The sequence below is a fragment of the Macaca mulatta genome, chromosome 12 (assembly GCF_049350105.2).
Source record: "Macaca mulatta isolate MMU2019108-1 chromosome 12, T2T-MMU8v2.0, whole genome shotgun sequence".
NCBI classification, from domain to species: Eukaryota; Metazoa; Chordata; class Mammalia; order Primates; family Cercopithecidae; genus Macaca; species Macaca mulatta.
In genome coordinates, this window is record NC_133417.1 from 70,828,004 (window position 1) to 70,849,614 (window position 21,611).

Genomic DNA, 21,611 nt, shown 5'->3' on the forward strand with positions numbered 1-21,611 from the left:
CCACCTCTCTTTCTTCTTTTCCTCTTTCCTCTCCTCCCTCCGTCCCTGCTTCCCTTTCCTCCTTTTCTCCCTCACTCTTCTTCCCATCCAGTATTTGTCGAGTACTAACTAGGCCAGGTATCCTTCTCAATTCTGGAAACACAGCAGTGAAGGGCAACGTTTCTGGTCACTTGATGCTTCTGTTCTATGATTTATAGTTTTTTTTGGTTTTGTTTCACAAGAGCTACACAAAACCCAAAAATCCTTAAAAAAACAAAACAAAACAAAACAAAAAGCCAAACCCCAAAAACCCAACTGAACAGAAAACAGGATAAAGGGATGGAGAGCAAGAAGTGGTGCTACTTGATGTAGGCCAGTGAGGGAAAGGCATTCTAAGGAAGCAGCAGCACCGGAGCAAAGGCCCAAAAGAAAATGAGGCAGCAGCCAGATGGACCTTTGGGAGGAGCACATTCTGGGAAGCAGAAACAGCAAACAAAAAGGCTCAAGGCTGTAACTGGCTTGGGCTTTTGCCTACCTAGTTTCTGTTATCCCTTTCTTCTTTACTATCAGAATTCTGATTTTATTCTACAGGGTATTAGATGCAGCTAAAAGATAACGTTTCCCACCTTCTTTTGCAGCCATGGAGTTGACACTACTAAGGGTTGGGTTTTATTTTTTTGCTGGTTGGGAAGCCCTTTTGTCCAGCTCTGCACCCACCTTCCCCATCTGGGCCCTGGAACATCAATGCCCAGTACTGCAGTGGTCATCTTGAACCATGAGGTGATGCTCAGGCAAGTCAGAGTAACAATGTAGAACAAAAAGGGAGAAGGCTCTGGTTTCCTGAAGGCACCGTGGAACTGCCATACCAACCCCTACACAGTGTACTTTTAGATTTCTTTTACAGACAGAAAATTAAAAGCCGTGCTTTTTTAGCCTAGAATTTTCAGGGGCATCTCTGCCATTTTCGATGAAAGCATTTCTAAAGTCTTCATAGGCTAGGGATGGAAACAGAGATGAGTTACGACGATGTTGCAATAATCTATGTGGAAGATGGCAATGGTTTAGACCAGGGTGGCAGTAACAGAGGTAGTAAAAAGGGATGGCATTCTAGGTATACTTTGAATATAGCACTAACAAGGATTTGCTGATAGACTGGAGGTGATATATGAGAGAAATATGAGACAAAGATTAACTGTGAGGTCTGGGCTGGCATAACAGGGAGCAGTGATGCCACTCACTGAGGTGAGAGGTGGGGGTGGAGCAAACTTAGAGGGGAGGGAAAGATCAGGTGTTCTATTTCGGACATGTTAAGCTTGAGATACTCCTAGACATCTGAGTGGGAATGCAAAGAGGCAGAGGTGTATATAAGTAAGGGCTGCAGATAAATGTTTAGGACACATCAGTACATACATGGGATATAAAGCCATGCAGCTGGACAAAGTCACCTAGGGGGTGAATATATAAAAAGAAAGGAGGTTCAGGAACTGAAGCTAAGAGTGTTCTGATATTTAAAGGTCATACAGAGAAGAGAACTCCAACAAAGGAGAATGAAACAGCGGGCAATGGGGCAAAAGAAGAACCAAGTGAGTTTAGGATCTCAGAGACAAATGAAGAAAGTCTTTCACTGTGGAGGGGGATAAACTGTGCCAAATACGATGACAGGTCAAGTCAGCAGAGAACTGAGAACTGAATCTGATCTGGCAGTATGGGGGTCACCGACCACATTGCAGAAGCGACTTCCCTGGAGTGCAGCAGTGGATGAGACAAAGTGAACACAGCATGTTTGAAAATCCTTCAGAGAAAAATTTGTTGTCAAGAAGAACTGAAGAAGGGCACAGTAATTGGGAGGGGATAAGAGTTAAGAGTTGATTTTTATTGACTGATTTATTTAGAGCAGGAAGATGTCACAGCACAGTTATATGTTGATTAGCAAAAATTGATAATTCAAGAGAGAGAACTGTAAGAGTAAAGCCCTTTGGTAGGTGAGAAGCTGGACACAGGCGGGATCACAGGCCTGGGGAGGACAAAGGCTGAGGAGTGGGTAAATTTAGTGACAAAGAATGGAGAAGTTCTCTTCCAGGTGCAAGTATTCTCTTAGTGAAGTAGGTGGCAAGGCTTTTAACTGTGGGCAAGAAATGGGGCAAGGGTATTGGAGGTTTGTGTTGCAGGAAGTCAGGGATCCCAAACACAGGGACTGGCTGAAGCCGCGGCAGAAAAACAAAAACTGCGAAGATTTCATGGCCTTTTATTAGTTCCCCAAATTAACACTTTTATAATTTCTTACGCCTGTCTTTACTGCAGTCTCTGAACATAAACTGTGAAGATTTCATGGACATTTATCACTTCCTCAATCAATACTCTTATAATTTCCTATGCCTGTCTTTAATCTCTTAATCCGGTCATCTTCATAAGCTGAGGATGTAGGTCACCTCAGGACCCTGTGATGATTGCATTATCTGTATAAATTGTTTGTAAAACACGTGTGTTTGAACAATATGAAATCTGGGCACCCTGAAAAGGAACAGGATAACAGTGATTTTCAGGGAACAAGGGAGATACCATAAGGTCTGACTGCCTGCAGGGCCGGGCAGAACAGAGTCATATTTCTCTTCTTGCAGAAAGCAAATAGGAGAAATATCGCTGAATTCTTTTCCCAGTAAGGAATAACCCTGGGAAAGGAATGCATTCCCAGGGGTGGGTCTATGGACGGCTGCTCTGGGAGTGTCTGTCTTATGCGATTAAAGATAAGGGATGAAATACACTCTGGTCTCCGGCAGTGCCCTCAGGCTTGCTAGGATTAGGAAATTCCAGCCTGGTGAATCCTAGTCAGACTAGTTGTCTGCTCTCAAACGCTGTTTCCTGTTAAGATGTTTATCAACAACAATGCGTGCCCAGCAGGACATGGAACCTCATCAGTAATTCTAATTTCACCCTGGCCTTCTGATCTTGCTCTGCCTCTCTGCCCTTGTGATCTTTTATTGCCCTTTGAAGCATGTGATCTTTGTGACTTACTCCCTGTTCATATCCCTCTCCCCTTTTGAAATCCCTAATAAAAACTTGCTGGTTTTGCGACTCAATGAGCATCATGGAACCTACCAACAGGTGATGTCACCCCCGGAGGCCCAGTTGTAAAATTGCTCTCTTTTGTACTCTTTCTCTTTATTTCTTAGACCAGCTGACACGTAGGGAAAATAGAAAAGAATGTATGTTGAAATATTGGGGGCTGGTTCCCCCTATAGTTTTCAGGAGACAAGAGAAAGTGGGAAAAAATAGTTAGAATCAATGAATTCATTCTTGGAATACAGTAGGATTGCCAGGTTTGTGCTCATAATTTAAAGTGAGACCAGTCAACAGTGTTGCATTTTCCTTATGGCCATTTCAGCTATTCAAGCCCATGTGTGGAACAAGTAGACAGTCTGATTCAACTAGGGATGGAGTTTGCCCAAGGGCAAAACCACTAAACAGAAGAAAAAGGAGTAAGGGAGGGGTGACTGAACTCAAAAAATACTATCAGTGGGTATTTACCTGGCTTACGTTCTAAAAGCTGCTGTAAATGAAACACCGCTTGTTCATAGTCTTGTTTTCTGAACATGAGATCAGCCATCATCTATAAAGATAAAAGTTGGTTCTAAAAATATTGCCATGTATTTTACACAACATCTTCTTCCAATCAAGATTTAACACTAGAAAAATATAGATGATAAACATGAGGAGGGGGTAGCATTTTATAAAAAGGAGGAATTTAAGGTTCAAGCCCACCTTGAGCAGAATAACTTGGAGATCAGTGTAACAGAAGATAATCAAGGACGTGAAACAGATTGCTCTGCTTGCAAAATTGTATTTTTAGCAAAAAATATGTTCCTAGCAGTTGTTTTAAAAACAGAAATTTGAAAGGAATTGCACACTGTATGTGCTATTGTAGAAAAGATAACTCACTGAACCTGACTAAAATAACAATGAGAAGATTCAAAAACAAAACAAAATTTAAATCATACCTATTTTGAAAAATTAAAAATGAGCAAGACCTACTGAGATTTTTCTTATTATGTGCTTTAAAATGCAGATTTCATATATTTCTTTTTAACCACAATAACTTTAAATAAACCTCACAAAATGTCATCCACGTAGCTGTCTGCACAGCTAACAAATATTTTAGTCCACATAAAAATAAGAAAAAAAAACAACCAAAATTCTATTCAAAATAGAACATCTTAGACTGATATATGAAGTTGTTTTTTTCCCCTGTAACTCCAAAAATTCCACCCAAACTCTTAAATGTGTCCACCATTCCTAAGTACTTAAAAGTTAGTTCTTAGCAAATTAGTGTTACCACATGAACTCCACCTAACCAAGCATCCCCTTAGGCATAAATAAAAAAGTAACTAGACCCAAAAGGGCATGTAAAAACCTGACCTAGGTTTATCTTTCTTATAAATAAAATCCTAATGATTCTGGGTCTTTATTGGTAAAATGTAGTAAAGTAAGAAAAATGTTATTTCTTCCAAAAGCCAACATGAGCCATGTCTCATCATCTAGTAGTAGTTCCATGGGGTAAAATTTAAAACTTATAAAACACAACTGCTTTTATTGTACCAAAGTTCCTTGGACTGACCATGGTAGCAGCTTCATTATCCTGGTCACTCTGAAGCAGTAAAGCACACTGCCGCAGGCAGGAATCAGGGTCATCTTGTGCCAGGTATAATCGTGCCAGTTCCAACATAATCTGTAAAGCAAAGGGCTAGATTCATCAGACACTGTACAGAATAAAAAGTGAATGAGGAAAATATGTGGACACAGATTAAACTTTAGTTGACCAAAAGTCATTGCAATAAAAATGCCAAGTATAATAGACAAAAAAAACCCCACAAAAAACTGTATGTATACCATCTCTATTTTCTCTTACACTAGAGAAAAAAACAAAGCAAACAAAAAAAAAACAGAGAAATAGGTAGTAACTCGCTTCAAAAGTAGAGTGACATAATGCATTGTGAAAAGAACACTGGTCTTAAAACCAGGAGATTGGATTCTAGTCCCACGTCCTCCATGACAGGGCCAAGTCAGGTCCCTTCTACCTCTCTTAATCTGCTTTCTCATTTGTAAAATAAAAAGCTTCAAGAGATAATCTCTAAGGTATGCCTCAGATTTAAAAGTAGGATTCCAACTCCTTTAGCCACCACTGAAAAAGGTATCTGTTTGGTTATGCCTTGCTAAAGGTTGTTTTTGCCCTTTATCTGAAAAAACTATATTAATAAAAATGTCCAAACTAGTCATTAAATTCTAGAGGATAGTTGTCTTTTGTACATGATCACTTACTTAAGTGTTTAGCCATTAATTATTTTCAAAAATTAATAATCTCTCCAGATCTTCTCAGATCTTGACAGAGTTAAAACATTTTAGTTTTTATATAACCAGTCATGTATGTAAGTGTACTACACCAAAATTATCTTTACATTTATTCTCCCACTGTGCCATATGAGGCCATAGATTCAGCCTAGCCATTTTTGCATCCTTAGTACTAAACACCAATTGAAATACAGAGTGTACAACAGCTGTTTAGTAAAAGGAACTGAATTATCTAAATCCAGATATTTGTGATTGAGAAATTATTTAAATTATTTTAAAATTATTTCAATTATTTTGATAAATTAAATTGATAAAATAAATTAATTTGAAAATTATTTAAGTTATTTTGATAATTAAAAACACAAATATTAAAACAATTTGCAAGTTGCTTTATATTACTTGTTCCATTACAGTTTTTAAACTGTAATGTTCTGCTTTTTTTTTTTTTTTGACAGGGTATTGCTTTATTACCCAGGCTGTAGTACAGTGGCATTATCATAGTTAACTGCAGCCTTGACCTTCTGGGCTCAGGTGATCCTCCTGCCTCAGCACCCTGAGGAGCTGGGACTACAGGTACATGCCACCACGTCTGGATAATTTTTGTACTTTTTAGTAGATGGGGGTTTAGCCATGCTGCCTAGGCTGGTCTTGAACTCCTGGACTCAAGTGATCCGCCTGCCTTGGCCTCTCAAAGTGCTGGGATTATAGGCATGAGCCACTGCATCCGGCCTTAAACTTTAATATTCTTAATGTAAGGCATCATATAAGATTTTGAAAGTTTTTGAGGAATAATATTAATCTTTTAACTTGTATTTTTGTTATATTTCTTTGTAAATCTTCTTCTTTTTCTCTATTTTATTTTTTCAGATAGAGTCTCGCTCTATTGCCCAGGCTGGAGTGCAGTGGTGCGATCTTGGGTCACTGCAACCTCCACCTCCCAGGTTCAAGTGATTCTTCTGCCTCAGCCTCCCAAGTAGCTGGGATTACAGGAGGCACCCCCCCACCAACCATGCTGGCTAATTTTTGTATTTTCAGTACAGACAAGGTTTCCCTATGTTGGTCAGGCTGGTCTCAAACTCCTAACCTCAGATGATCCACACGCCTCGGACTCCCAAAGTGCTAGGATTAGAGGCAAGAGCCACTGCACCCTGCCTACATCTTCTTTTAAAACAAGCTGGTAAAAATTTTACATCTGAGGAAATTAGAGGACATCTGGAATAAAAGGTACTTAAAATTTTATAAAGGTACTGACCTTATTATCTGTTTCATAGTGAACCAGAGCCTCTCTATAAAACTTAATTGCTTTTTCATAGTCTCGCTGAGCAACAGAATGTTTTGCAATCTCTGCACAAATTTCAGCTGCTAAATGTTTCTGTGCAGGAACTGCATCTGGCTGTTCCATCAGAACACGTTTTAGTACCCGAGCTTGTAATTCTCGAGCCTAGAAAAAAATCAGGATAAAAGGAATAAAAAAAATAAAGAAAGGAAATTAAATTCTCTATAACTCACACACAGCATAATTTTACAGATATATTTAAACATTATGAACCCTTGATCTAACAAATCCTGATCCAAAGAAAATGTATTCTTGAGATCTCAAGCATGTACTTCTTTGCAAATGAGCCAGCATGCATGTATCTTTCCAACAAAACACTTACGGAATTACCGAGTCTTTTCCCACTGTTACAAGCATGTGTATAGGAAGTTCACTAAGGAGGAAATACAACCTTGAAACAAATACAAAGACGTGGGGCCTTCCTCAGGGTAAGAATGTAGAGTAGATTGTTAAATTGGAAGAATATCAGCCTTTCCACCCATCCATCTGGTTTCTGGAACATTGAGATGTTCCTTCGATAAATGGTAAGAACTCCCATGTTTTAGGTCTTCAAAAATAAAATTCACGTTTCAGCTATACATAATGATTCACTAATGAATGCATTCATTTAACAAACAGTAAATGCCTACCACATGCAATATATTATGCTACACACAGGGCACCCTTCTTGGGAGTCTTGTCAAAATGTTAGCAAACAATTGCTTTGAAACAGGTTTTCTTTTTTTTTATCCTCTCAAGCCAGAGGTTTAGAGAGTCATAACAGCATTCTTTTGCAAATGAAATAAAAATATAAGTGTATATAGCATGTGGTTAACATTAAAACTGTTTCATGAAATTTTTATTTTGGTTATATTAATATGTGTTTAAGTATGTCAGTATATGTACCTTTGTGTGTTTTGGATTATACATATGCATACATCTGTTCATGTTTTTACATAGCTACACACATATACACACACTCATGCATGTGCTCCTAGTAAAAAACCTGAAAACAATTGGTTTAGATAGGACGATCTCTGTCTTGCAGGAAGGCATCCTTGCATCCCCGAATTCTTGTACCTCTACATATCAAGATGTCCTCCTCTGACATCACTTAGCCAATAGGAAAGTAGAAAGCAGGGAAAGACCCCGGGGCCCATTCCTAGCACCTCAGGGGTAAGGGTACCATCCCAAGGACACAAGTTTCCAGGTAGCAGCCTCCAAGAATTTTGTTAGAGATGTCCCATCACTTATGGCCCTCTACTGTTTTACATCTGGACTCTGAATTGCAAGTGTAAGAAAGAAAGTGAAAATTAAAGAGAAAGTGGAACAAATATTGGTGACAGAGGCCCCTGGCAAACTGCCCCCAGAGGACAGTTGTCCCTTTTCCAACAAGATAAGAGGAAAATGCTGTTGCCATGGGAGTACATAATAGAAAACCTAACTCAGTCTTGGAAGTCAGGTGAGAATTAAAAGAATGGCTAGTAGTTACACCCTGGTGAGTTGGGGAAAAAGAGATGGCATGAAGAGATGGAATGGTTCATAGGCATTAGGAATCACATGTGAAGGAAAGAGAATAAGGGATACACTGTTTGATAAAATAATTAGAAGAAAAAATGGCTGAAAAGATACACAGAATATACAACAGGTAAGCCTGTTAAATAATCTACATTTTATCCTAGAGGCCATGGGAAGCTACTACGCCATGTTTATAAGCATTGGCATGACAGGATCAGGTTGCCTTTGGGAACCATCACCCTGGTGGCACTGTGAAGAACTGACTAGAGGGAAACGAGACTGGAAGAGGATGGGATCAATCAGGAGGATACTTCAGGACTGTAAGCAAGAAATAACGATGGAGTCGGCTAAAAGATGACAGAGAGGGCTACAGAAATGCAGAGTTATTGGAAAAGTCTGAAATGTTTAGGAAGCAAAATTCCAAAGACTTGAGATTTCCCTAAATTTACCATATCTGTCACTGCCAAAAATGTTTAGCAACTTTGCAAAAACACTATGACAGAACCCCTAAGTTACATCATGTGAAAAATTAAGCTCAATAAATGGTCGCTGAATAAATGAACAGAAAATATCAAAAACTTTGACTCCACTTACAGGTTTCTGTTTGAATTGCATCTTCAGATTTGTCTCTTTGTCATTCAGAATATACAGCATTGTCATCATTGGGAAGAATGTTACAGTTCCTCAAACCTTATCAAAGATGAATAATCCCTGGGCTCTAACATATAAACTCAACAGTTTGGGGTGCTGGTATTGCCTAGCCATGGCATGCTGTTTTTTGATATTGCTTCATATGTCTGCTTTTATAACACAGGGCCTCATACAACTATGGTGACTGGGACTAATGATATTCATAAAGGAGTGAACTGAGCTAAATTTATTTCTAAAATGTTTTAAAAGTCTACATTTACCAAAGATTACACTTTCCTTCTAGCTTCTGATAGCTAACCTATTGCTGGGTGCATTTCTCTATCATGTGATTCAGAAAATAAGAGCTAAAATGTACCAACCATTAAGGATAAGACATTAATATTGTTTAAGATTACATACTTTAATGATATCATAAACTTAGATGGATATCACAGAATCTAATAATCCAAGCTCAATTCATTCACAGCTAGGACAAAAAAATTTTGGGACTTCCTACTGAAACTTGGGTAAGCACCCACACTCATGCACACACACATGCACACACACATATACACGCCCCTGTCGGTTAAATCTCAAAACCAAAACACTATAAATTATTTGCAGAATGCAGAACTCTTCTGGGTACACAGGAATCAAGTCGAAAGGTGACTAGTACAGTATCCTGGAAAGCACAAAGGGTTAGGACTGAGGCATCTGCATTCCACTTCAAACTCTTCTAGTAACCAGCTGTATAATCTTGGACAGATACTCTCTGTGGGAAAATGAGCAGAGTAATACATAAACTGCTTGCTTACCTCAGAGACCTGTTGCTTCCAACATATCACGGGAGCTCACAGACACAGGATAAACAGAATGAGATAAAAATGGTCTTTTTAAAAAAAATCAAGTATGAAGAAGGCAAGTGATGATTTCACAACTAGACAACTGCAAAACAAACCAATATTATGGATCCTATCTGGGGAACGGTAAAGTGCCCTCAGGGAACTTGGGAAGTAAGATTATCCCTCTCAGAAGTAAGCTGCAAAATCAAGACATAATAGATAGAGCAGATAGGCAAAATCGCTTAAATGAGATGGAGAACCTAGAAGATTTACTTAAAAATCTTCCAGTATCTGATACTGAAATAAAAATATCACATTGTGTTCCCTATAAACAAAGTTTCAAACAACTAATTTAAAATGCCTGACAACAATAATGGAAAAGGCAAAAGTAGAATAACAGAATTTGAATAAGAAGAAATGTGTGTTGTAATGTAGCTAACACTGAAAAATAATAAAAGGAGGTATAAATAACACAATAATAGAGGGGAAAGTGGAATAAGAATAATTTAACTCATAAAAGTCAAGAAAATTCAGAAAAAAATAAATTATAAGATGGCAAATCCAAATCCAAATATAATTCATAATTATATTAAATGTTAAAAAATTATAATAGATTAAGATTGTCAAGAAAAAAATTATATGCTGACAGATCTTCAATAAAAGGACACGGAAAATTGAAAGTAAAAGAATGCAGGAGATATACCATGCTAAAAGGAAGCTGGACTTAGCCATATAAACACAAAACAAAGGAGATTTTAAAGCAAGAAGCATTACTAGAAATGAAGAAGGCCATTTTATTATTCTAAAGAACTTAATTCACCAGGAAGATATTGTAATTCTAAATCTGGATCATTCAATAATGTATCTTCTAAATAAATGAAGCAAAAATACATACAACTAAATGGAAAAAGAGAAATCCACAATCACACTGAAAGACTTTAACATCCCTCTCATACAAACAGACCAAAACCAAGCAAACAAATAACAACCAAACCCTAAGAACAGGGAAGATGTAGAGAAATCAATCAACAAATCTGACCTAATTGACATACGGTTGAACTAAGTATTTATTAGGTTGGTGCAAAAATAATTATGGTTACAGCAATGCTAGAAACACATTATTTCAAGTTCACAAAGAACCTTTACCAAAATTGATTATAACGTGGGATGTAAAGCAAGCTTCAACAAATTGCAAAGGATTGAATCATTCAAAGTATGCCTTGGCACAGCAGAAGTGTACTAGAAATCAGTATCAAAAAGATAACAAGCAAATCAGACCTCCATAAAAATTGAATGCTACACTTTTAAATAACCCACTGGTCAAAGAACCAGTCAAAGTGAAAATGAGGAAATGTTTTATAATAATAATAATAATAAATATAATAATAATAATAAAATAATAATAAACTTGTGGAATGCTGATAAACCAGTGTTGAGGGAGAAATTTATTGCTTCAAATGAATAAGAAAAGAACAAAAGCTCGAAATCCATTACCTAACATACTATTTCAAGAGGCTAAAAACTAAAATAAAATAAAAATTAGTAAACCAAACCCAAAGAGTGTAGAAGAAATTATGAGGTTGAAAGAAAACATTTCATGAAGCCAGAAAAGGCAAACGTTGACCCTTCGAAAATATTAATAAGATAATGAACCCCTAGCATAATTGATTATCAAAGAAGAAAAATAAAATTACTAATATCAGGTTTGTAAAAGGGGATCTTTTTCACTGCATTTGTAGACATTCAAAAGAAAAGATACAATAAATAAGTTTATGTTAATACATTTAACGATAAACTGACTACTTAAAAAAATCCAAATTGATATAAGAAGCAATTTGAAAATGATCAGTCTGAAGTCTATTAAAACCTTTCCTTCAAAGAGTTGGGTCTCAAGGTCTGGAACACTGAATTGTTCCAAACATCAAAGAATTAGCAGCCAGGTGCGGTGGCTCACACCTGTAATCCCAGCACTTTGGAAGGCCAAGGCAGGTGGATCACCTGAGGTCAGGAGTTTGAGACCAGCCCAACCAACATGGTGAAACCCCGTCTCTGCTAAAAATACGAAAACTACAAAAATTAGTTGGGCATGGTGGTAAGCGTCTATAATCCCAGCAACTCGGGAGGCTGAGGCAATAGAATTGCTTCAACCTGGGAGGCAGAGGTTGCAGTGAGCTGAGATCACGCCATTATACTCCAGCCTGGGCAACAAGAGTGAAACTCCGTCTCAAAAACAAAACAAAACAAAAAAAGAAAAAAGAAAAAAAGAATTAGCATCAATTTGTTGAACACACAGATGTAGAAATCCTGAACAAAATACTGTAAAACAACTTTACATTCCAGCAAATCTTTTAAAAAATTGTATCAAAGTAACATTTATTTCAGTGATGTAAGTGTGGTTTAACATTTGAAAATAAATCAATTTAATATACCACATTTGAAAAGAAAAATGGGAGGAAAGACATATGATCATCTTGACAGATGCATAGAGTATATTTGATAATAATTTAAGTGACTTATAAAGAAGTTGTTAGCAAACCAGAAACTGAATCATCACAAAAAAAAAATCAACCAGTTGGGAACATACCTAAGGAAATCTGTGTAAAACCTCTATGTTGAGAACCACAAAATATTAAGAGAAAAAAGAACAACTAAATAAATGGAGGAAGAAAGCACTAAGTGCAAATCCTGATGATGACACTAGTCATATGACTTCACACAAGTTATTCAACCAAGTCTCCTCAGCTATAAAACAGGATTTAAAAATTCCAATCTTTCCTAATTGTTATAATAGTAGTAATAATATATTTAAAATGTATAATCCATAAGCATTCAATAAGTATTTTGATTTTGACATATTTTCTGCAGCTGTTTGGCCAAAAGAGATTGCTTTCCTCTTATACATGGCATATTTCCTTCTGCATCCATCTCCTCCTACCTCATGACCACACTCACAGACAAATGCGTTTACCTGTTGTAATGCAGTGATCGCATCACCAGGTCTTTCCATTTTACTATAAACTTTTGCTAGAAGAACTTGACAACGTCCATCCTCCATGAGAGCTGACAGTTCATTTACTATGAAAGAATGGAATGTAATGGAAAAAATTATTCATCTTAAATAAATATTTACATTTTTCCAGAATTTTAAAAACTGGGCTCTAGAAAAAATGATTTTGAAAAATACTGAATACAGTTAAAATTTTCTCAGTTACCTGAAGAATGGTCAAATTAAAAAAAAAAAAGAAAAGAAAAGATTTAAGATAAAAACTGGCTGGATGAAAAGTTAAAGAACTGGTTAACAACTAGAGGCTTTTCTTAGACATATATTAAGAGATAACAATTTAACACCACAATAATTTCCAGTTTTACCCTTAAGTGTATAAAAATTTGTTTACAGAAGTCATTAAAAGAAGATACGGTAGTTGCTATATGCAGTTAAGAAGATAACTGCTCTTTTAAAAATCAAAGATACTTGATAAGCAATAAAGTACAGTTATTAAGAGCACTGACTTTGATGTTGAACAGTCTGGTTTCAAATCTAGGCTTTACCACTTACTAGCCCTTTAATTTTGAGCATGGTACTTAACCATTCTGTAATTCCCTCTCATCTGTAAAATAGGAAAAATGATAGCACTTGCCTCACAGGGTGGATGTAAGATTTTAAAAGCTAATAAGTTACTAAATAAGTTAAAATATGCAAAGTAATGAAAACAAACTCTGGTACATGGTAAGTGCTTTTTAAATATTTGGTTAATGCCAAATACTTTATAAAAAATTTTATTAAAAATAGGGTTATATAAAAAAAAACCCTAGATAATTAACAAAAATGTTTCCTCCACCATCTGTCAAGTGCACAGTTCATGACACGCCATGCCATTTTGCCAACTAGGTAGTTTTGAACATATCAATAAAACTGAGTTTCAGATTGCTAAATTTAAAATGGGTATGATTATATCTGCCTCAAAGATGAATACGAGTCCTGAGGAGATAATGTATGAAATGTATATGAAGGCATCTGCGTATGTCATGGGCATGCTCAGCAAATATTAAATGAAAGATTTTATGTTACATGAATATAATATACCCACTGTAACTAAAACAGATGATACTTGACTCTCTCTCCCCGTACAAACTTTTCAAAATGTATATCCACATTTAGGCCTTTCAAGTGTTTCAAAAGAAGATCTGATAAATCCATGCATATATTTTTATGGAAATAATAATACTTCATACAATAAATATGTTTATAATTAGAAGAATTTAAGCACCAATGTCATCAAAGCTAAACTAAAAGATCATTTTGAAAGTATCAGAAAACTTACAATCGGCTTCTCTCATCATGTGTTCAAATGTATTTTAAAGCTACACTAAACATGTTGTTGGCAAAAGAAAAGGAACATACACAATGGAATAAAATAAAGATTCCTATCATCAGAGTAATGTATATGAAGGAGTTTATTATAAAATAAAGGAGGCAGTTCCATAAATGGCATGAAAATAAAATTGGCTATACACTTTGGAAACTATATACTAAAACTTGTATATGGAATAAAGTACATGGATTAAAGTTCTCAATATAAAAATTAAAACAATATAAATGACAAAAATATATGGAAGTACTTTCATAATGTTCGGATTAGGGAAGAACGACAAGAAATTTTAGAGAATGACAAGAAATTCAGAAACAAAAAAAAGACATGAAAAGCAGATATATGATCATTAAATATTCTACTTGATCAAAGATACAATAAACAAATCTGATAAAGAAAAGACAGCCTGGGAGGAAGTATCTACAACATGAATATTAGGTAAAAGATTAAAGACAAAGAATATAATTTAAAATTCCTAGAAGAAAATAAGATACATAAAATACCTAACCTTATCACTCATCAAAGAAATGCAAATTAAAATAAGTTTATTTTTCATGACTAATATGACATAATGTCAGGAAGTTTTTAGCCTTAAGAAAGAACAATGGGGCCAGATTCAATTCTAGAAAGTACAGAGAGGTATATGTATATAAAGAAGGATTTTATCTCAGTACTGCTTCCAACTATTCCCCAAGCTAAATGTGTATTCCAATATGAGACTCATCAAGTCAATTAGGATATTAACATACAGTGGAATACTCTACATATGCTAAAAAATAAAGAAGAACTATATTTCTAACAAGGAAAGGAGTTATTAAATGAAAAATGCATACTGCAGAATTATAGGTGCACTATAATCTATTTAGAAAGAAAAAAGTGGTAGGTATAATAATTGTATATATATGAGACAGGTAAAGATGGGGGCAGGGAGACTGATTATCATGATATACAAGTTGTTAAATATGGTTTTCTCTGGAGAGTGGGAGAGGACACAACTTTTACTCACTTCTGTAATCTTTAAATTCTCGCAATGGGTAATCACTTTTATTGAAAAATAAAGATCTTTAAAAAGCAAATTTTCACAAACTTGAAAGAAGGTAACTTGATAGTATCCAAACAAATTTTAAATGTACAAAATCTTCAACTCAGCACCCTACTCTAAAAAATACATGCAAATGTACACTAAGGAATGATACAATGATATTTGTTGTAACACAGATTATAATATCAAAATAATGGAAAACAAACTAAACATCCAATAATTTCAAGAAAATTAAGTAATTTATTGGCATTATGGAACATTATGATGCCTGTAGATAGAATAATATGAATAAAAATTCCTAGAAGAAAATAAGACACATAAACAAAATAATATCTAACTTTATCACCCATCAAAGAAATGCAAATTAAATGCATGATGTACTGACATCAAACTATCTGGGACATGTATGTGGAAAAAATTGCAGAAAAGCAAGAATAACAGTTTTGCGCAGGAAAATCACATTACATTTATATATACACAAACATATATAGAATATTAAATTATAAGCTACTAGGGAGGTAATTTGAGAACAAGGCAAATGGAATTCATAGGAGAAACAGATGACTTATGCATTATATTCTTTTATAGAGCTTGAATTTTAAAAAAGAAACATGCTACTTTTGTAAAAAGTAAAGATTACAAAAATGTTAATGTGGTTAAATATGAGGTAGTTGTAATTTAAAGATAACTTACTTTATATTATTTTGGGAAGTAAGCTATATTTCTATAACACAATTAACTGTTTCATAAATCTGCTACTAGGTTTTAAAATATCACATTTTAGTAGAGTGGCATTCTGATAAAAGAAAAAATACGCATGTATTTATATAACCAACCACATATAAAATATTGAGAATACAAATACATATTTATGCAATATAAAAATAAAATGGATCAGACTTATCAGACTTTTTTCAAACCAGAAAGACTTTCATACCAGGTTCATGAGCCAGAGCATGTTGAAGAACTTTTTCTGCTTTGTCATACCATTTCAATTTTAATAAGAGCTCAGCCAGGTCATAGCAAAGATAATTCTTTTGTCCACTTTTCAGAGCAGTTTCATAGTAAGTGATTGCCTAAACAAAATTCATTTCATTTAAGGGAACAAGACAATGAGAATGGCATTCAAGCACAGCTATTTAACACATTACAGACTTAAAGCATAGGTATAACTAGAAATAACCAGGAAGAATTGTAGGCATATGCCTGCCTCTCAATTAAGTATGCCATTCTTCTCAGAGAATAGATCATCACATGAAACAACTAACATTTCTTTTTCTTTTACTTTTTTTTTTTTTTTTTTTTTTTGAGACAGAGTCTCACTCTGTCACCCAGGCTAGAGTGCAGTGGCGCAATCTCAGCTCACTGCAACCTCTGCCTCCCAAGTTCAAGCAATACTCCTGCCTCAGCCTCCCAAGTAGCTGGGATTACAGGAGCTCACCACCATGCCCAGTTTTTTTTTTTTTTTTTTTGGATTTTTTTTTTGTAGAGATGGGGTTTCACCATGTTGGCAAGGCTGGCTTCAAGTGCCTGAACTCAAGTGATCCACCCGTCTTGACCTTCCAAAGTGTTAGGATTATAGGCGTGAGCCACCACACCTGGCCAACAACTAACATTTCTTACGATAAGTAACTAAAGAACGGTACTTGGCAAATAATTTTGTTACAGGTTTTATGAGGCCAGGGAACCTTATCAAAGGCATACATTTTGCTAGCTATTGTACATATGGTCAACAATTACCAGGAATAGGGCAAGAATATAACAGTTAAAGAAAAATCTGTTTCCCCTACTGGAAAAAAAAAATGAACTCAAAACACATAGCTTGCAAAAACTGGTGCAACAGAAAGAACATTTATCATGTTTTGTTACATAATAAAAGAGATAGAAGAATAGCAACTTTACAGTAATTGATTTGATAGCAAGGATTCTAGCTGCAAGATGAAGCAAGCTCTAGGGTCCAAATAATCATCACAAAATGAAGCAATGAAGAATCTGAGATACTTTAACACAAATCCCAGTTCATAAATACAAATTTGGAGTTCACAACCATTAAAGATGCAAATGGTGCTTGCTGAAGCTTCTCGAGAACAGGGTGTGATAAATTTGATGCAACAGACACATTTCAAACAATAAAGTACTTACCATTGAGTAGTTATGAGTTTTGATAAGTGCTTTGCCCATTTTACTTGCCAATGTCCCATCTTTCGGGTTCTGATTTAATGCTTGCTCGTATGCTACTATGGCTTCTTCAGGCTAATATTGCAAGACACAAAAAATAAGCAATAAAAAATAGCATAACTGGGTCCCATTAAAGGGCAACATTTCTATAATTAAGCTCTACATTTGGAAGATTACCTAGGACTAAGCATATATTAAAGCACAGGAACTTTAACAATTTCAAAAAGGTGATAAATGAGAAGAGCAGGTATGGGTAGGTATAATTTATTAGTATAATTCTACCCATATTAATTGTGCTCTTGTCTATATAAATAACAGTATGTGAACTAAGAGACACCATGTTGACTTTTCATTTCCAGAAGTCATTATAACTGCCAGTTATAGAGGTCTGGAGGATTGGTTCCCTTTGAAGAAAACACCATCTTAGTCTGTAGCTCCCTTTATCCTTTGGTAAAAAGAAGAAGATTCCTAACATACTTCTGGTATCACCTCTACTTTTTTTTTTTTGAGATGGAGTTTTGCTCTGTCGCCCAGGATGGAGTGCATGGCGCAATCTTGGCTCACGGCAACCTCCACTTCCCAGGTTCAAGCAATTCTCCTGCCTCAGCCTTCTCAATAGCTGGGACTACAGGCACGGCTAATTTTTTGTATTTTTAGTAGAGATGGGGTTTCACCATGTTGGCCAGCTGGTCTTGAACTCCTGACCTCAAGTGATACGCCCGCCTTGGCCTCCCAAAGTGCTGGGATTACAGGCATGAGCCACCGCACCCAGTCTCATCTCTATTTCAAATAACAATAGTGCTGAATTTCTGCATCAACTCAAAAGAGAAAAATCAATTTTTTTAAAATTGTATGGATATTTCCCTTTTATTGTGATGACTGGATCTTCAAATATTAAATATTATTTTAAAAAACATCCTTTTAATAGGAAGTTGTACTCATCACAAATAATTTTTTTAAAATTGCAGTTCAGTAACATCAGAAATTTTACCTCTAGAATATTCATGTATGCATCACCGAGGAGAAGAAAAGACCGAGGGTTAGCCATTCTTTCAGCAATTTCTCTGGAAATCAGACCAACACTACTTAGTATATTGAATACAGGTATCTTCTTCCAAAAATAAAGTAAAATAAAATAAAATAAAAAATAAGCTCATTTATTTCAGTTAGCCAGTAGCCTTCAGAATATCTCTATATATCCAACAGTGTAATATTATAAAACTCATGCATACCCACAACCAAATTGTATATGCTAAATCAGTTATTTCTGTCACTGAATCTTTCCATTTTCTGAAATGCAGGTAACCGAGTACAGGTAGATAGTAAATATCTAAGTTCTCCTTGTCTGGACCTATACATTTTGCTATGTTTACTTCTGAAATGATGTGGGAGTGAAGGTACCAAAAAAACGATGGGAGAATAAAATTTTACTGTCCTCCTATGCATCTTGAGTGCTGATACTCATGGCATAAATTATATGCTGAAATAAGTTACCTTAAGAAAATACAAAGTCTTTTATTTCAGTATTTGTTGCTTACATTTGACCTGAAAACGCAGACTACTAAAGGTCATATTACCAAAGTTATTGAAATAACAATGTGGTGTTAAGTCTTTAACATAGAGTATTTCATCTAATTGGTCCAAAAATTCTTGAGAATTATCTCGGTTTTATAGATGATGTTAAGAGTTGCAGCTGATGTGTCAGATCTTCCTGAAACAAAATCTGTGCTTTTAACTATTACATTATGCTACATCAAAAATAAGTCAACCCTATTTCGAATTATTTTCATATCATTAGAGATGACAGTGATGATCTTTTGGAAATACCTTAGAAAATACAATCTAGGAACTCCAGTCCATCCATCTAAACATGCAGTGCTGCTCAGTTTCTTTGAATCACTCAGCACTTAAAAGAATCTGAGCAACTTTTTGAGTTTGATATAATATAGGTGAACCAATACTGAATTACTTCATCAACAGTTTACTATGATCTCAAGAGCTAAAAACGTTAATTTTCCCTTACATAGAGTGTATGCTTCTTTCTATGTTTACCCTTCTGTTTGGGGAGAAGAGGAAGAGCAATCTCTCTCTTTCTCCGTGTGTGTGTGTGTGTATGTGTGTGTGTGTTGTGTATCCCTATAACTCATAAGGGCATCAGTGTGACATACTTTTAAGATCATGTTCTTTCACCAAGAAATATCTGTAACCCACATCTTAGCATGGTACATACTAAAATAATTTTTTTTCTATAACTACTATAATAAATATGCCTGCCTGTCCCCTGGATTACTGTTACATTACATGATGCTGTTAAGTTATTAGAATACAGGGTACACTTTCCCTTCTCAAACAGGAAGATCTAGGGTCCGAAAATAATATTTGATAAGGAGAGCTGAGAAACTACAGTAAGCCAATTTGAAAGAATCATAATTATGTTTTAGGGAGAGCAAACAACTTGGTTACAGTGATTGTGGTTGGTGGTAGAAGGAATCAAGACCACCTTCAGAAAACGATCTGTAAAGTATTTGCAAAGCAGTTGAAGAAAGTAAAAAAAAAAAAAAAAAAAAAAGGGGAATCAATATTAGTGGCTAAATGTGTCAAAATATAATGGGTTGAGACAATTACTTACCTAAAACAAGTGATATATAACATTTTATCTTTTCTGTGCTTCAGATAAATATCTGCCATTTTTTCTCTGGCCTCTATAAAATAAGGCTGTTCGGCTGTAACATTCTGAAGGATGCTTAAAGCCCGTTCAATATCTCCTTGGGCTAGAGCTAGGTCTGCATTAGCAATGGCAACCCGCACTTCTTCAGATGTTCCAGAAAATTCATGGATGGCATCTTGTAAAACTTTGGCTGCCTCATGCTGTAAAGATGAAATTAAAATATCATTCTTCCAAAATAGTGAACAAATAACACTAGAAAGAGAGATTTTCTCATAACGCAGAATAAATGCTAGTACATTTATAATATTTATGAAATAAATTAATAGAATTTTCTGAAACTTCAAAAATTTAAAACTGAACCCATGACCAAAATCAGATGAGGCTGTAAATACTGTTAGCTAGATAAATGTTTTCACACCTAGGACAACAGCAGCTGCTACAGAGGGTCACTGCTACTATATTAATGAGCACTTACTTAGCACCCCGCATTGTATAATGAAGAGCTGTACACACTGGGTCTTCATTAAGTGGCGGATTACTTTATTCCCTCCACCAGAACAACATTGTTGCTACACTTTAGGGGAATATTCTACCTTATTTCCAAATGTGTACCTTGATGAATCGAAAATGTCATTTAAGAGTCGTCTCAACTTCATAGATTACAAGAATTCCAGAAATGTTAAAATGTAATTTAAGTGTACCTTAGAATCAACTATATAGGGTATAATTGGCCTTTCTTGTTAAATGTACTTTAAGTTAATTAGTAAAACAGAAATTCTCTCACACCTGTAATTCCAGCACTTTGGGAGGCCGAGCTGGGTGGATCACTTGAGCCCAGGAGTTTGAGACCATCCTGCATAACGTAGGGAGACCCTCTACAAAATATTTTAAAAACTAGCTGGGCATGGCCCAGCTACTTGAGAGGCTGAGATGGGAAAATCCCTTGGGCCCAGGAGGTTGCAGTGAGCTATGATTGTATCACTGCATGCCAGCGAGGAGACAGAGTGAGACCTTATCACTAAAAAATACAATAAATAAATGGAAATTCTTTGTGATTTGGCAAATATTTAGAAATACAGCCTTCTTAATTTTCATTAAAATATGAAAAATAAGTGATTAGCAAGTGCTGCAACCTAAAACAACTGATACAAATGACTTTGAGTTCCTCATTTTCTACAAAGTTTAATTCTCCCAGAATTACTTTCTATCTTATCTGTATATATTATTATTTTTAAAAATATCTGACTTTATAATATTCCTATGAGTATTCATTCATTTATTTTGTTTCCTCATCTACTAGAATTTCAGGTTGGTACTTTCTTTTTATTTCAGTAGTTCTAGAGTGTGCATAAATGTGTGTTTGTGTATATGTGTGTAAGTCTTTTTAGGGATTCATAGGATTATAACTGCATTATATTATTACATTCACAGTAACCAAGAGAGTTGTACATCATGTTATTATGTTCCATTGTAGTCAACATGAGCACACTGATACTTTAGGTCACCCAGGAGCAAATTATGTTTAACTTTCAGGAGCTTACAGGAAGTTTATGTTTTAGTACAAGGCAATGAGAAATAAATTTTTCTAAAGTTTACCACTTGGTCAAGGAAATACATTTAGCTTTTCATTTCTTTTTTTTTCTTTTTTTTTGAGATGGAGTCTCATTCTGTCACCCAGGCTGGAGTGCAATAGCGTGATCTCGGCTCACTGCAACCTCCACCTCCT

General features: G+C 35.4%; 1 protein-coding gene across 6 annotated transcripts in view; it reads right to left on the reverse strand.

Moving 5' to 3' along the window:
* The window catches only part of TTC21B (tetratricopeptide repeat domain 21B), a 97,575-nt gene that overhangs the window by 39,389 nt on the left and 36,575 nt on the right, over positions 1–21,611 (reverse strand). For all 6 annotated transcript variants that reach the window (XR_001438619.3, XR_003721278.2, XR_013402009.1 and 3 more), the window contains exons 15-22: positions 19,847–20,085; positions 18,209–18,281; positions 17,182–17,292; positions 15,977–16,115; positions 12,596–12,702; positions 6,575–6,763; positions 4,592–4,702; positions 3,505–3,586 (exon numbers count right to left, since the gene is read on the reverse strand). Coding sequence is in view for 3 of the 6 variants with exons in the window: in XM_077957133.1 (XP_077813259.1) it covers positions 3,505–3,586; positions 4,592–4,702; positions 6,575–6,763; positions 12,596–12,702; positions 15,977–16,115; positions 17,182–17,292; positions 18,209–18,281; positions 19,847–20,085 (1,051 nt within the window). In the remaining 3 variants the exon portion in view is untranslated. The remainder of the gene's footprint in view (positions 1–3,504; positions 3,587–4,591; positions 4,703–6,574; positions 6,764–12,595; positions 12,703–15,976; positions 16,116–17,181; positions 17,293–18,208; positions 18,282–19,846; positions 20,086–21,611) is intronic.